The sequence below is a fragment of the Mustela nigripes genome, chromosome 14 (assembly GCF_022355385.1).
Source record: "Mustela nigripes isolate SB6536 chromosome 14, MUSNIG.SB6536, whole genome shotgun sequence".
Lineage (NCBI taxonomy): Eukaryota > Metazoa > Chordata > Mammalia > Carnivora > Mustelidae > Mustela > Mustela nigripes.
In genome coordinates this window covers 105,286,382-105,303,862 of record NC_081570.1, presented here as the reverse complement: position 1 = coordinate 105,303,862, position 17,481 = coordinate 105,286,382, and the positions used below count along the sequence as shown (strand labels likewise).

The window sequence follows — 17,481 nt, the reverse complement described above, 5'->3', positions numbered from 1 at the left end:
CTCTCCAACAGGTCACAGTTTATTATTTTCTGCATACTTCAGCCTCTTTGCTTTTGCTCTTATCCCTGAATGAAATCCTCCCCCAGATTCTATTCATTCTTGATGGTCCATCTTAATATATTACCTCTCTACGGAATTGTCCCTGATAACCTCAAATCTAATTATAGTCAGCATCACAATTTTGACTTAATTAACTATTACCTGGAAACACCTCATAAATGTTTCTCGTGTTTGTTTTTTTCCTTCAACAATGCTGTAAATTTCTTGCGGCAAGGTTCTGATTATGTTCCTTTTCTTCTAAAATGCTCTGATAGCTCTCAACATTTTAAGATTAAAGCCCAAAGTCCTTTCAATGGCCATAATCAGGCCCCAGGCTATCTTTCTGGCTTATCTAAGACCATTCCTCATCTAGTACCCTGCACTAGCTACACTGCACTGTTCCTTTACTGTTCCCTTACTTTTCTCCCCTCACATATCCATGCTTGCATTCTCTCTGCCAAGAATTTCCCCTCTTCTCTCTGGCTGGTGCACTTTTACTCTGTTTGGTACCCTCCTCCTTATTTGTCCAGACCCAAATCTACTGTCATTTTCTTCAAGAAGCATCATCCTTAGGGGAAACAGTTTTCCTTCCTCTGTATTTCCATATCCCTTTGTAAATACCTCTAGTATCATAGCACTTACAGCATGGTAATTCCTGGTTTAAATTTCTTTCTTCCCTACTATATAGTGTGAGCTCTTTGAGGAAAAGGATGGTATCTTTTTCTTCTTCATACTTCTGGATCCTTATAGCACAATGTACATGTAGCAGGCATTTACATGTTCATGGAATGAAGAGCAGGTGCACAATAATAAAAGACTTAGTGCATTTTAACATATATTGTATCTTTAAAATCCTCCTTAAAACACTGTGAGATAAGTATCATTACACCTACTTTACAGATGAAGAAACTGGCTCAGAAATTAAGCCAACAGCTCCAGGTCACAAAGCCAGAAGGTGGCAAGTGGCTAAAATCCAGATCTTCTGATTTTAGTCTAGTATTCTTCCTAATAGATTAGGATGCCCTCCTAAATACCCAGTTAACTGCCTGAAACCTTTGCTATTGCACATTATTCTTCTCCTGTGGTTCCTGTATCTATCTTAAATAAAACTAATCTGTGTTCTTGGCTCAACTCCTTGTTAGATTATAAATTCCATGTTGGTGAAGAAGGATTACTTGCCTTTGTATCTCTTGCTCTGCCTGGCACAGTGCCTTACACATAGTAGGTGCTCATCAAATTGGACTGAATAGATACCTGGAGAGCACTAGAATGGTCATTTTGACAGGCCAGTTCTTGCTCAACTTCTGAAACCTCCAGCAGATTCCGCTCACTGACCAACCGGGACAGCTCTCCAACCACTGTCACATGCTTTGACACAGTCCCAGACATCTTCTTAAACTGTGGGTAATTTTCAACAAAGGCCTGCCATGGGAAAAAGAGCAATTGGGGGTTCTGTTATTTCTTGACTGAGGACAGACTTACATGAAGGGAAAAAATAAGCAGGAATTGTTCTGCCGAGACTAAGGCATCTACGACTTTCAATCCCATGGCATTTTGTTTCTGCTTTAAGAGAGAAGAACTGGTACATGTCAGTAGACTGACCCTTTAAGTAGTCCAAATGCTAATGAAGAATGGAAAGAAGTACATGGCTTGTGATGAAGTTTCCATTATACTGTTTCCTAAAGAGAAATAGTATAGAAAATTGTCTCAAACCAAACAAAATGAATCAAGTCAGAAATCAGACTGAGAATATTCCAGAAATGTTGCTTACATGAATAGTTCCAAAGTCTTGCATGTTAGTCATCCATGAACATGTTCAATTTACCTTCATGTCTGCTATTGATTCTAGTTTTTGCTGTTCTTTTGGTTTCTTCTTCTGAAAGTCTTCCATGAGATTCTTTATATTGCTACCAATCTCAGCGAAGTTCAGGTACATATTCTGTGAAAAAAGAAGTTGGAAACACAATTCTATCAATGAGTCTGATTTTCAGGCCATTTAAAAGAAGAAGAGAAAAAGAATCCCGAAGGCAGAATCAAAGGGCAAGAAAATTCCATTATAATGACCAAATCTGGATATTGGCCAGGACACTGGTGATGAATACCATTACTATTCTCACAAAGGGCTATAGAAGGGAAGGAATTAAATAAATTGGGTTCTAATTTTTAAAAAAACAAAGCTAAATATGTGATTTCTATGAAGAAAAAAAACACTGTTAAAGGGTCGGAATCCAAGTCTTCCGGCTTCTCTTGAGATAGTTTATCTACAGGATGCGCCTATCATCCTTCCACATAAAATCCCTTATCTGTTCTCATTCGAACAAGTCAATACTGGCCTTCTTACATAAAAACAATTAAAAACAATTTAAAAAATTTTTAACCACCTACGTTAGCATAGAATTCATCGTTTTCAGCAGATAGGACCACCTCTCTTAAGTCTTTACTGATCCCCGGCACTCTGGAAAGATCAATCCGATTGTTGTTTATGCCCAGTAGTTCATGGACCATGGCCTGATATGTCCACTAAATGAAGAATTATGACAAAAAAATTGGTAACTGACAAAACATGCAAATAGTAAATGTTCAGGAAAACAAAAATGGATAACATTCTTAGCAACTAGTCTTCCTTACACAGAGTTTCTTTATTTAGTTCAACTTTTATTAATATTTTGTGTTCTACTAAGCATTAAGACTCATAATTTAGTTAAACTAAAAGTCAAAATACTTGTAGATTTTACACTTTCGGAAGAAGGGCAACAAGATTAATATTCCCCATAGAAAGAAAACAAATTAGATCTATCATTAGCTTCAGTTTTTGCCTGTGAATTAAGAGTATATTTTTGGCTTCACAGATAGGGCTATATTGGTACTGCAGTTACAAGCTGTACCATTTCCTGTACGCTTCTGTGGTTTTCTGCAGCATGAGAAGTGTGTTCTTGCAGATCTGAGTGGTGCTATATTTATCCTGGGAACACTAATATTATCAGAAACCAACCTTGTGAGTTGATCAAAACACACATATTCGGAAGCTTCGCCTCTGAATCCATTTTATTTCATATTTTTACTTAATATGAATTGTGAAGAAAGATTGGTTTCCTTTTTACAAAATGTGAACATATTTGGTGAAAATGGAATGGGGAAACCCCAAATTTTGCCTTCTCACCATTTATGGAGAATGGGTTCTTTTTAGTCATAGGTCCATTATACAAAACTAAGTATTCTCCAGCAAATTAGCTTCTAAATCTAGAATCTAAATGCTAGAAATATTTATATACTTTTACTTCATCTTAAGCAAACTAGATTTATTAAGAAAGAACTTAAGCTTATAAGAGAAGGTGCTTCATTTCCTAAAATACTTGCCAAATGAATCCTTTAAAAGGCAAGTTTCAGGGGCGCCTGGGTGGCTCATTAGTTAAGTGTCTGACTCTTGGTTTTCGCTCAGTTCATGATCTCATGGGTTGTGAGATCAAGCCCAGAGTAGGGCCCTGGTGCTCAGCGATGTGTCTGCTTGAGATTCTCTGTCTTGACCAATCTCCCTGCTGTGCACGTGTGCACATGCACTCTCTCTTTTTCTCTCAAATAGTAAATAATATCTTCAGAAAAAAGCAATTTTGTGGGAGCACACAAAATGTATGTATAACAAAATATGCTTCCACACAGCATCCTGTTCATGCTTCTACCATTAGTACTTATTCTATTATTAAAATGATCAGTTACTTCTCTCCCCATCATGAGCTCTTTGAGAATAGAGACTGCATCTTTTAATCTTTTACCTCCAATACTTTTTTTTTTTTTTAAGTAGGCTGCACACCCAGCATGAAGCCCAGCACAGGGCTTGAGCTCATGACCCTGAGGTCAAGATCTGAGCAGAGATCATGAATCATTGAATTGACTGAGCCTCCAGGTACCCCATTACCTCCAATACTTAACACAATATCTGGCACATAATAGGTCTTCAGTGAAATTGGTTGAATAAATGGTTGTTTTTCTTTAGAAAATAGATTTATAGGCATTTGTTTAACTTTCCACTTTTTTATATTTTCAAAACTTCTTGAGTGAACATTTATTACTTTGTATTTTAGGACTATAAGGCTGTCCTATTATAGAGAAGCTGCACTCCACAGCTACAGAGTTCTCCTAGCATTAAAATGAAGATAAGCTGGGAAGAAACTGAAATATTAACTATGTCTTTCCCTACAAATTCAAAGTCACTATTAATAAAGCCTCTACTTTGTATGAAGTACTATTCTTATACTTGCAGAAGAACAAACACAGTAAGACAGAGTCTGCTGTGAAGGACTGTGTGAAAACAACCAAAGGTACAACATGGTAAATAAAGCAAAGGACATAAGAAAGATAAAGTTCTGCAGTAATTTTATGGAAAAAGAACATGTCTGACTAAAAGAATAAAAGGCTTTAAGGAGATGTTTTGAGTGGTTTTAAAGAAGAATACTGATAGGTGAAGATAGGGAGAGAAGGTACTTGAAACATTCTAGCTAATAGGCATAAGTCACAACATGAATAAAATGATGACCAGAAACCACACAACATATCTGCACAGTAGTGAGCTGTAGGTTAAGGCTGGGCTCATATTGTAAAGGCTCCTGGATGCCAAGTTCAGGAATCTGTATTTAAGCTAGTAGGCAAATGGGAACCAATGAAGATTTTTAAGCCAGGAGTAGTAAGATCAGAACTGTTCTTTAGGAAAAATGATTTAACAGCATTGTGTCTATGAAATCTATTAGAATAGAAAGAAATTAAAAGAGGGGAATCAAGGCCTGTTTCAGCCATCTTGGAGCCTGTAGAGGTCTGCTGGGAACAGGACTCCTAAAATAATAAATATGCCTGGACGGCTATGGTATAAGGCCATTTTTGCTGGGTATAAGCAGGATCTCCAGAACCACAGGGAGCATACAACTTTTAAAATTGAAGGTGTTCATGCTCAAGATGAAACTAAGTTCTATCTAGGCAAGAGATGTGCTTATGTGTACAAAGCAAAGAATAACACAGTGACTCCTGGTGGCAAACTGAGCAAAACCAGAGTAATATGGAGAAGGTGACTCATAATCATGGGAACAGTGGCATGACTCACGTCAAATTCTTAAGCAACCTTCATGCTAAGGCCACTGGACATAGAATCCATACAATGCTATACCCTCAAGGATTTAAACTTATTGAAAAGTCAATAAATAAAAGTGTAGATTTGATCTTGTATAAAAAAATAAAATAAGGGGTGCCTGGGTGGCTCAGTTGGTTAAGTGTCTGCTTTCGGCTCGGGTCATTATCCCAGGGTACTGGAATCAAACCCTGCATCAGGCTTTTTGCTCGGTGGGGAGCCTGCTTCTCCCTCTCCCTCTGCTTGCTGCTCCCCCTGCTTGTGCTCTGTCAAACAAACAAACAAACAAACAAAACTTTAAAAATAAAATAAAATAAAAATTAAAAGTGAGGAATGGGTAAATGACTATTTCAGTATTCTTTTAAGAGATTAGGGTCTATACAAAGGTACTGGCAGTAAGAATGGAAAACTACAGATAAACACTGTAAAAGGAGAAGCTACAGAATCTAGAAGTTGTCTTGATTGGGGTGAAGGTGGTGGCAGAAGGAGACAGGAAAGATGAGGCAGAAGAAAGAACCAAAGATGACTGTGGCTGGAAGAATAGGGATACCAAACGACCAGGAAACACAAGGCAAAAAAAACCCCACAAAACTGAAAATAAAGAGGCAAGTACATGGACCATTCTGTTTACTTCCACATCTGCATTTTGATGAATACCACTTGAAATCATGCTTCTATTATGCTAATAAAGGGTTCTGCACCTGGTTTAGCAACGGGGTGATGGCATCATCACAACGATCTAAAATAAGCAGCAATGGAGGAACCTCCGTCCGCCGGAATTCAAACAGTTCATATTCTTTAGTTATCACTTGCTGTGGATGAGAGAAAGATGGTTTTGTCAACCAATTAGTTGGTAATATAAACAGAAATCTTTTTTTTTAAATTAACATATAATGTATTATTTGCCCCAGAGGTACAGGTCTGTGATTCATCAGTCTTACACAATTCACAACACTCATCATAGCACATACTCTCCCCAATGTCCATCACCCAGCCACCCCCTCCCACCCCCCTCCACTCCAGCAACCCTCAGTGTGCCTGAGATTAAGAGTCTTTTATGGTTTACCTCCCTCTCTGGTTTCATTTTGTTTCATTTTTAACTCTTTTCCCCTATGATCCTCTGCCTTATTTCTCAAATTCTACATATCAGTGAGATCATATGATAACTGTCTTTCTCTGACTAATTTCACTTAACATAATACCTTCTAGTGCCATCCATGTTATTGCAAATGGCAAGATTTCATTTTGATGGCTGCATAATACTCCATTATGTGTATGTATGTATCTTTTTCTTTTTTAAGATTTTATTTATTTATTTGACAGACAAGAGATCACAAATAGGCAGAGAGGCAGGCAGAGAGGGAGGGAGGAAGCAGGCTCCCCGCTGAGCAGAGAGCCTGATGTGGGGCTCGATCCCAGAACCTGGGGTCATGACCCAAGCCGAAGGCAGAGGCTTTAACCCACTGAGCCACCTAGGCGCCCCTGTATGTATTTTATATATATATATATATAAAATATACAAATAATATACATATACCACATCTTCTTTATCCATTCATCTGTTTATGGGCAACTGGGCTCTTTCCATAGTTTGGCTTTTGTGGGCATTGCTGTTATAAACATTGGGGTGCATGTGCCCCTTTAGATCACTACATTTGTACCTTTGGGGTAAATACCCAGTAGTGCAATTGCTGGATCATAGAGTAGCTCTATTTTCAACTTTTTGAGAAAACTCCATACTGATAGACAGAAAATTAATACATAAAAAACACATTTAACAATAGTTCTTTACACCTTCCGAAAAGGATTCAAAGGCTTAAAAAAGTTTGGCATCATGTTGTTTAAGAGGTTAGGATTTAAAACTCTACTTTACAAATGGCTTAACTGGATCAAAGTAACTATTTAGCTTATTTAGCTTGCAAATGTTTCTTGAGTTAAGTCCAAAAATTTTAGCCCTAGTCTGTTGCTTTTTTTATTACAAAGATCTACCTCTTTGCCAGTAAACTTAACACATCACCTCCTTGGTTGTAGAAAAAATATTGCTGTAGTTTCTGAAATATAAGGAAGTGAATGGTCTTGATGCTTTGGAACTGGGGATAGGGAAAGCCATACCTTAACACATTCTGCAAGTCTCTTTGCTGCCTCTGATGAAAGTTGGTAACGAATCATGGGACATTTCTTCAGAGATAAAAGGAGAGCTGTCAGTCCTTGAGTTGTTCTGGATAGCTGGGCTGGATCCCAATTTCGACCCTTTTTGTTAAAAATGCATATTCAGAGAAAATATTTGAATTTTTTCTTACAAGTCCAATTACTTGCTGAATTAACTCCCACCTGATAAATAAACTTATTTTTTTATCCTTTTCTTCCATACCTGGCAGCAACCCAAGATATTAAGGGAAAACAAATGTGGATTCACAGCAATATAATCACCATAAAATTCCTGCAAACAAAGCACCAAGATTAGTCAGTTATTTCATATATTCCAACTGTATCATACAGCAATATTTTCATATGTGATATGATACTATGTGGTATAATCAAATTTGAGGAAATGCAGGTATAAAAGAGATAAAAAAAACTGATCAATTAGTAACTGTCTAGCAATAGTCAATGTGGGGGAATAAAATAATTATAAAAGGGCAGCAATAATAATAATAATAATAAATCTTCTAAAAAAAAGTTGTAGAAGTGTGTACACTACATTTCTGGAGACCTCTGTGTACACTTACCAATTAGTAAAAATAAGACACTGCTATAGGATATACAATGTTACACATAGATGAAAAAGAACTTCATTGTTCAGTCTATTCTTTTTTTTGTACAGTGTATTAACATGAGGGAAAATATGTTTTAAAATAGGTCATTCCTTTTATTATTATTATTATTCATTTATGACTTAGTACATCCTTTTGAAAATCCAAAACTTGTTTATTTGCTGTCCTATTCTATTCTTCTATCATTTATGAGGTGATAAATGTATTCAAGAACATTAAAGCATTAAAGTAAAAGGTAACATGACATGTTCTGATGTGATATATTATATAGCATGCAGAATATTTAGGAGTTACCAAGTTTTAACCTAACAACAAAAGTCTACTTTTTACTTCCCAGAGCAAGATAATCACAAACAGAACTTTAACAAACCTCATTCACATCCTTTACTTCCTGTTCTTTTCCAATCAGACATAGCCCTGAAGATGAACATTCTTATAATGTGGTTCAAAAACTCGCATAGGGGGGAAAAAAAAAAGCTAGCACAGAATATATCTGACTCTGTTTCCAACCCTGTGAAACTCTCTCTACCCATTCAGTAGGATCCAGTACCAGTCCAATCACCTTACTCCCACTGACTCCTTTAATTTTGTTCCCCCTTAATTTGATACCTCTTACAAACTTTCTGAGTATAGTTCGGTGCAATGCACATTTATAATGTCTGATCAATAATCTCCCTTCTTTTGAGACAGCACCTTTCTTATGTTAGAGTCAAATCTTTAAAAAGGGCCAATATAAGAGATGTGTTAGAGGATCAATACATTTACCTGAACCTCAGCCACAACTTCCTGTTCATCAGCTTCAGCTAATGACTTCACATCACTCTTGCTGATCACATTACTGAAATCTGAAGCAGACATATGAGTTATGTCTGACTCAAAGGAGATCACTTTTGCTCCAATTAGACATAAAAGAGCCTAATGATTAAGTGAAGTTTAGTATACATTGTGGTATATGTCACAGTCGAACACCTTTGAACTGAAATGAGTAGCACAAATATATTCAAATCCATAAATTCATAATACGTCAAAAGAAGACCACCATGGAGGCATTGGAGGATGCCAGGAAACCAAGTAATTTTACTGAAAATAGCAAATAAAGGGAAAAGAAGTGAGTTTTTATTCTTCTAAATACAAACTATACCACAGGTAACCAAATAGTAGATGAGGAGAAATTTATCCTTATGGAAATATTCCAGCTAAAAAACAAAGAAGGAATGATCATGACAGAATTAAAACATCTTCATTTTTATCAACCACTAATGGATCAATGGATGGACCTAGGTATTGAGCATCAACTGATACTAATATCACAATAAGAGACAATCAGTGAAAGCACACAGCACTGACTATGAAATATTCTTGCCAAGAACTAAAATCTAAATCTAATTAAGCTTCTATATCCAAGTACCAATCTACAGAACTAAAGTGCAGAGGAATATTTTATTTATTTATTTGTGTATTTATTTATAAGATTTATTTATTTAGGGAGAGAGGGAGGATGCACAGGTGGGAGGGACAGAGGGAGAAGGATAGAGAATCTGAAGCAGACTTCACACTGAGCACAAAGCCCGATATGGGGCCTGGTCCCATGACCCTGAGACTGTGACCTAAGCTGAAACCAAGAGTCAATGCTTAACTAATTGCACCAACCAGGTGACCCAGGAATATTTTAAAATGCAAAGAATACGTTTAAGTACCCTATCAGGATGCAATTAGCAAAACCCAGACTGTGAGATACTATAACAGTACAATGTAGCTTCTTCAATAAATAAATTGCACTGGAGAGAGAGAGAGAGAGAAAGAGAGAGAGAAAACACCTATAGACGATTAAAGAAACTTAAACAACGTATCAATTAACAGCAATGTGTGGATCTTATGATCATAATTCGAATACAAAAACAGTGGGAAAAAAAACTGTAAGAGAATCTGAAATTTGAACACTGAGTATTTGAAAATAGGAATTATTTTTCATTATTTTGATAAGTATAATAATGGATTTTATTTTTTATTAATAATGGTATTTTGTAAAATAAGTCCTTATCTTTTAGAGATGCATACTGAAATATTTAGGGATGAACTCATATGATGCCTTAGATGTCCTTCAAAATAACACTGGTAGGGGAATAGGCAGTAGTATAACAAGACAGACCATGGGCAAAGCAACTTTTCAAACTGGGTGGTGGGTACACTGGGATTTATTACACCATTTGTATATATTTGAAGACTTCCATAAGAGAGGTTTTTTTTTTTTTTTTTTAAATAAAGGAAGGGAGGAACCGATTAAACAACATATTTAGTAGACACAGAAATATAAAAATGAAATTATAAAAAAGTTAGGTGAGAAGGCCAATTCAGTGTTGATATAAATTGTGTTGAAAGTTTGTAATGAATGTAATCACTACATAAAAACTCATTTAGTTTATTTTAATCAAATAAAATTGTGAAATTGATTGCTTTACCCAAGTCCCAAGAGCCTGTTTTTCCTAGGCTTTAGTGCTACTTTATTTCTTCTACTTCACAGATTCACAGTGCAAATCAAACAACCTTTAGAACCAGAAGAAAAGACATCATGTTATTGGTTACTAATTTTTTTTTTTTAAAGATTTTATTTATTTATTTGACAGAGAGAAATCACAAGTAGGCAGAGAGGCAGGCAGAGAGAGAGAGAGAGGAGGAAGCAGGCTCCCTGCTGAGCAGAGAGCCCGATGCGGGACTCGATCCCAGGACCCCGAGACCATGACCTGAGCCGAAGGCAGCGGCTTAACCACTGAGCAACCCAGGCACCCCTGGTTACTAATTTTAACTGCTGCCTCAAAGAAGGAGACTTTCATTTCATGACCTACTCAATTTTAAACTGAAAGACTCAGTACAAGAAGTGATTCCATTGTATGTCTACTTAAATTTGACAGTACAGGGAATCTCTCATATATTCATATGTGTGTGTACATACACATACACACACATCTCTAAGTAGAAGTTTCTACACTTTCCTAAGTATCTAGCTTGTGACCAACTAAAAATACTGTAATGACTACACACTTAATAGAAAGGCTAAAATAAAAAATAAGTGCAACACCAAGTGATCATAAGGATACAAAGAAACTGGATCACCTGTACATTGCTAGTGGAAAGTAAAATGGTATGGTCACTCTGGAAAACATTTAGCAGCTTCTTAAAACACTAAACATGGAACTACCATATGACCCAGCAACTGCTCTCTTGCTCTCCTGGACATTATGTACTACAAAGAAATGAAGACTCATGTTCACACAAAAACCTATACACAAATGTTTATAGAAGCTTTATCTGTAGTAACCAAACCTGAAAACAACTCAGATATCCTCCAATGGGTAGCTAAACAAATTTTGGTATAACCACATATAACCACGGAATACCGCTCTGTTATAAAAAGTAATGAACTATTGATTTATGTCACAACCTCGATGAAACTCAAGAATGCTAAGTGAAAAAAGCCAATCCCAACAGGTTATATACTATATAATTCCATTTATGTAATATTCTTGAAATGACAAAATTATAGAAATAGAGAACAGAGTAGTGGTTGTTAGGGGCTCATAATGAGGTTGGGAGGGAGGGAAGTGCATCTGGTATAAAAGGGCAATGTGAGAGATCTTTATGGAGATGGAAATGTTTTGTATCCTAACTGTATCAATGTCAATATCCTGGATGTGGTATTGTACTATAGTTATGTGAGATGCTACAGTGGGGGAAATGGGTTTAAGAATAAATGGGATCTCTGTATTATTTCTTGCAACTATATATGAATCTACAAATTGCCTCAAAATAAAAAGTTAAATTATAAAACTAAGCCTGTGACTATTAGCCAAAAGAGAAACAATAACACCACCACCAGGGTGGCAGAAAATAATTAAATTGCCAATTTTTACCTCTTGAGGTTGTTGTAAGGGCTGAATGAAATAATTATATGAGAAAGTTCTTTATAAAATACTGTCTTATCACAAAGGTTAATTTTTGGAACTATTATTTAATTGTAGCATATAGTGTAGAAAGTAAGTACATTTTAGAGTATAATCTAAACCCTAAAACTCCAAAGCCTTCAAGTAAGCTTTAAAATTTTACAATGTCCTACATACTGAGAGTTAAGGTTTATCCTTGGTTTTGGAAATGGCACCAAATAAACTAGACTTACTCATCCATGAAGATCAATAATGACATCTAGAGGAGAATGGATGTAACTTCCAAAGCAGAATGTGTTACATCGAAAAAAAAATCATATAAAATGTACAGTAACCACAAACCTAATTTATTTCCAGGACTCTGTCTCCCCCCCTCCAACCAAAAGTTATGTACATAAGAGATACCTACTGGATGACTTGTACTTTTAAGTATTACATAAAGTAGCAAAGAGAAGTGGTATGTTTTCATCTGGTATGATGTAAAGTAAATCTCTGCTTTTCCAACAAACTCAAGCATATCCTCCTCCACATAAAGAAATCAGCTTCTATGCCTCAGTTCATAAAAGTATAAAACAGGAATAAGTATACACTTTTTGCTTTGTTTTGTATTTGCAGAGGTGGGATGTGAAATTTGGCTACTTGTAATTTTGACTCATAAAGAATACTGATAGGCAAAGTAAAACTTAAGAAGTAATTTTTACCTAATCAGTCAATGATGAAAAAAATCCCACTTAGCTCTCTAAAACAGCATATTGGTTGGTTACAGGACTTTTAGTACTTGGAAAGGATATAAAAAAATCAGACTCATATAGTGACTGATTCAGTTACTTTATTAACGATATGAAGTGTCCAACAGAACAAATTAGCTAGGATACAGTTACATGATGGAATAAGTGAAATAATATACTTACAAATAAAATATATACTGTATTTTGGTCTCCGGAGCTCTTGAATCAGATAACCCACATTCTCCTAGAAAGGAAACAACAAATACACAAATAATATGTGAGAACTGTTTAACTGAAAAAATAATAAATATTGTTCATTGATTAATTTAAGTATTTACTGAGAATCTACTGAGTGTGAAGTCTAGATTTCAGTGTATGTTGCAGGGATAAGGGCTGGAAGTGAAACAGAGTTATGTTAAATAATGATCTGGAATCATCTGTAATATTAATGAACTGCATCATCGTGGCCAAATTAAGATTTCAAAGTATTAAAAATACAAATGTTGAAGTACAACATAAAACTAATAATAATTCTGTATATTTGCCTCAGGCTGCTTATAATAAATTATAAATTATAAATTATGTCTATAAATTATTCATCTAATCAAAATTCTTAGATAGAATATCAAAACGTATCTAGTTCTTTAAAAACCAGCATTCAAGAGAAAATACACTTGGGGCGCCTGGGTGGCTCAGTGGGTTAAAGCCTCTGCCTTCAGCTCAGGTTATGATCTCAGGGTCCTGGGATTGAGCCCCATGTTGGGCTCTCTGCTCAGCAGGGAGCCTTCCTCCTCCTCTCTCTTTCTGCCTGCCTCTCTGCCTACTTGTGATCTCTGTCTGTCAAATAAATAAAAAAAAATATTAAAAAAAAGAGAGAGAGAAAATACACTTAATTGCATTCACTTTGACTTTTAACTTACTGGGACCTAAGACTGCACAACTGTAATGTTTGTGAAGTATTTTCAACAGTAGGCTAAGATTTAAAAACAAAATGTGGGGGCACCTGGGTGGCTCATTCAGTTAAACAACTGACTTATGATTTTGGCTCAGGTCAATCTCATGGGTCATGAGATCAAGCCTGGTGTCAGGCTCTACACTCAGCGAGGAGTCTGCCTGGGATTCTTTTTCTCCCTCTCCCTTTGCCCCTTCCCCCCAGAAAGAGTTTTTCTCTCTCTCTTGCAAATAAAATGAATATATCTTTAAAAAAAGGTAAAATATGAAATTTAGAAGTAAAAAGTTGATTTTTATATGGCCAAAACATAAGAATTCCAATTACACAAGATCATAATGCAGGTTTTATCTATTTTTGATACTATTAACACAGTTAAATTTCAACATGAATTTGGTCCCTAGTCTAAACATGATATGCAATACAGTTTTGAATATTTAAAAAATCATACATTTCCTTAAAGAACTAAAAGTAATATAAGAAATGCACATTGCCTATTAATGCCTATTAAATGGGAAAAGGTTTTGAAAACTCATTCACATTTAAAAATACATTAAAATGAACTTTACAACATAATATTAAAGAAAAGTCATTTTTATTTCTTTAGTATTTATTTATTTGACACAGAGAAAGAGAACACAAACAGGGGGGCCTGCTCCTTGCTGAGCAGGGAGCCTAATGCAGGACGTGATCCCAGGACCCTGGGATCAGGACCTGAGCTAAAGGCAGCTGCTTAACCAACTGAGCCACTCAGGCACCCCAAAGAAAAGTCATTTTTAAGAACACAGTTTTAGTAGGGCACCTGGGTGGCTCAGCTGGTTAAGTGTCTACCTTTGGCTCAGGTTAGGATCCCAGGGGCCAGCGGCCTGGGATCAAGCCCTGCATTGGACTCCCTGCTCAGCAGGGAGCCTTCTCCCTCTCTCTCTGCGCCTTACCCTGCTTCTGCTTATGTTCTCTCTCAAATAAACAAATAAAATCTTTAAAAACAAACCTGACATTTTTATTTTCAGAGAGTGTTATCTATCTATCTATATATGTATAAAGAGGTTCTCTAATTAAAAATCTTAGGAAATGATGGACCAGATGATCTCTAAGATCCCTCTCAGCACCAAAATTTCATGAGCTACAAATATGAAACAACTGGAAATGACTATAACACAGTATTAACATATTCATTAATTTAGGAACTATTTATCAAGGTCCACCATGTAGCAGGCACTGGAGACATAATAGTGTGGAAAAAAACCCCAAACCAACCAGATACCATTTCTATTCTCATGGAGCTTACTGCTGGTAAGTGAGACCAATATTGATCAAACCATATACAATTTCAACTATGACAAGCAAAAGGGAGAAGAAGATGGTGCTGTAAAGTGCTACCAATAGGAGGGTTTGACTTGGTCAGCAAAACCAGGGAAGATCTGCTAGAGGAAGTAAAGAAGTTCCAAGCAGAGGGAAAAGCCTGTGCAAAGGTCCTGTGGCATGATGGAATCAAGTGAACTGAAAGATTAATGTGGCCAAGAGCAAAAGGGGCAGTGGTTTGAAATGAGGCTGTAGGAATGACAGGAACCAGACCACACAGAACCATAATTAAAGAGTTTTGCCTTTAGCATAAATACAAGTCATTCAAGGATTTCAAGTGGGGTTGACATGACAGGACATGGCATTTATATTTCAGAAAGTACATAATATACAAGCATGGTAAAAGAGTGCACTGGAGTTAAAGATCATGTATATAAAGGTAATATACAAAATAAGGTTGAAATACTATAGGAGTTTTATAGGAGGACTCAATCTAGATTTAGAAGATGATGGATGAAAATGGACAGAAGGCGAAAGAACCTTTAATTAGGGGAAGAGAACAAATAGAGAAGAGGAATGAGCATATAGAAGGATGATAAAAAGGCCTAGTTGGCAAGAGTGGAGGAGCAGAGATTGGACACAGGAGGCTGGATACATAAGGGCAGGCCAAACCAGCTAAAGGAGGGATCTGAGGGCTGGGCTACTAAATATTGATTTAATCATGGAAGTAAAATTGAGCCATTATATATATCTTCCTGTGCATAGACATGAATAAAATGATACAGACTCGAGATATTGGTGTAGGTACATAAGTATATAAGATTAAGTGGCAATGGTGTTCTGTGTGATGGGTATGGAGGTTAATCCAGAAATAAGTGAAGTGGGTCTCTGCTAGGCTAGTTAGTGGTCTAGGAAGTAGCTGGGAACCCAAAAGGCATCTTGGATGAAAAACTGATTTTAAGGAGTAAACTGAGATGTGGAAAGCAGGAGAGTCAAGATTATAACTCTGATGAACCAGGTTAATTACGATGCCACAAACGATAATACAAATTTATTTTGCTTTCTTAATGCTATCATATCAGGGTGCTCTGTGTTTGCCTGGGCAAATGACAGCTCAGTACCTTCGTAGGGCGAAGAAAACAAATTGCTTTCAGGTGTTTCATGACCTCTCGATTTTGAGAATCAATGCGTTCAAAAAGGTACACTTCCTTCTGAAGAATCTCTGATTGTGTGTATACCATACTCACTATGCCAGTCTGTAAAGAAGAAGAATTAACTAATCATTATGCTAGTCAAAATAATATAAACAAGCAGCAACACCTAAGACTTAATTTTTTTCCCATTAATAATTGGCTGGATAAGGCAAATACTAACATGTAGTAACATTTACTGAACACCCAAAACATGTAGGTAATGTACCAGAATGAAAAACATGTTCTCTCTCAACACAGACAATCCATAAATTAAAAAAAATTTTTTTTCCCATCACCTTAGAGTGTGATTTTTAAAAAAAAAAAATAATTCTGTGACCAACAAATAATAACCTGTCATCTCGGCTTGAGCATTAACAGCTTTATTTTAAAAACAGAACGCTGACTGGAAATAAAATTCTTCCAAGTGTCCTGTCTCACATATTATTCCTTGGCAGAGACATTTAGGAAAGGACTTCTGATTCCAATAAATTGTTTCGGGTAGATGAAGAAATCTCTGGTGGTAGTTACAGCTATTTACACTTCAAACCACCAGACAAGCTTTATTACCACCTTTTAGTTCCACACAGAACTGACCCTCGCTTCAAAACCTTTAAACACTAAATCCTACAGCGGAGTGGGAGTAGCTGTTAGAAGAGAGCGAGCGAGCTCCCTCACAAACAAATACTGAGCAAAAGCAAACTCACCGTTTCTTTATCCATGAGAAGTACTTTCATACCCGGTCCGCTGTCCTCTATCATTTTGGAAACGTACTGCTTCACAGCAAAAACCACGTTCATGGCCGCGAACTGACAGGCTAACCCCTACAGCCCTTCCCGCCCCCTTTTTTCGTGCTAAATTAACACCCGGCCCCTTTGGCCGGGTCTCGGCTGCTTCCTCCCCGCCGGGCCTTGGCTTCCGGAAGTCCGGGCAGCTACTACGATGCTGGGAGTTGTAGTTCCGCTGCGCTAGGCGGTAGACGGAGCCTCCCGCCTGAATGGAAAAATCCCGCTGAGAACCCCTGGGTCTCCGCTCTCGGAAGTGATTCTTTCCCCACCTCCAGCCTGGAGCTGTTTGAGGCCTGGATCCAGACCACGGCGGGCCGTGAGTCCGGGGTGCCCCGGCTGCCCCCGGAAGTCTCTCCTGCTGGCTTGGAGAGAGGGTAACCGCTCGCGTCGTGGAGGAATTTGGCGTAAGGCCGACTTGGAGGCAAAAACCGCAGAGTGCAGCGGTGGTTACTGTTTGCTATTAAGTGAAGGATTAAGGGAGAAGAGCTGGCGCAATGCTCCCGGCCGCTTGGGAAGGTATTTGCTAAGTAATGGCCGAGATTCGTCCTCCCCGGCTTCATCGTGTCGTTAACAAGGCGAAGACGGTACTCCTGCAAACCGAGGCCCGAATTGGTTTTTTGAAGACTGAGGGGCAGGCGAATCCGAGTATTTGTTGAATGA

The 17,481-nt window shown here is 37.1% G+C and overlaps 1 protein-coding gene and 1 pseudogene across 2 annotated transcripts in view; one reads left to right on the top strand and one right to left on the bottom strand.

Moving 5' to 3' along the window:
• VPS45 (vacuolar protein sorting 45 homolog) overlaps window positions 1-16,843 on the bottom strand; it is a 70,093-nt gene extending 53,250 nt beyond the window's left edge. For both annotated transcript variants that reach the window (XM_059376013.1, XM_059376014.1), the window contains exons 1-10: window positions 16,741-16,843; window positions 15,965-16,099; window positions 12,776-12,836; window positions 8,692-8,771; window positions 7,524-7,592; window positions 7,265-7,402; window positions 5,854-5,964; window positions 2,425-2,559; window positions 1,865-1,978; window positions 1,294-1,461 (exon numbers count right to left, since the gene is read on the bottom strand). In XM_059376013.1, the coding sequence (XP_059231996.1) occupies window positions 1,294-1,461; window positions 1,865-1,978; window positions 2,425-2,559; window positions 5,854-5,964; window positions 7,265-7,402; window positions 7,524-7,592; window positions 8,692-8,771; window positions 12,776-12,836; window positions 15,965-16,099; window positions 16,741-16,833 (1,104 nt within the window). In that variant the 5' untranslated portion in view covers window positions 16,834-16,843. The remainder of the gene's footprint in view (window positions 1-1,293; window positions 1,462-1,864; window positions 1,979-2,424; window positions 2,560-5,853; window positions 5,965-7,264; window positions 7,403-7,523; window positions 7,593-8,691; window positions 8,772-12,775; window positions 12,837-15,964; window positions 16,100-16,740) is intronic.
• LOC132001561 (large ribosomal subunit protein eL33-like) lies at window positions 4,878-5,266 on the top strand (annotated as a pseudogene).
• Window positions 16,844-17,481: the final 638 nt, after the last annotated feature.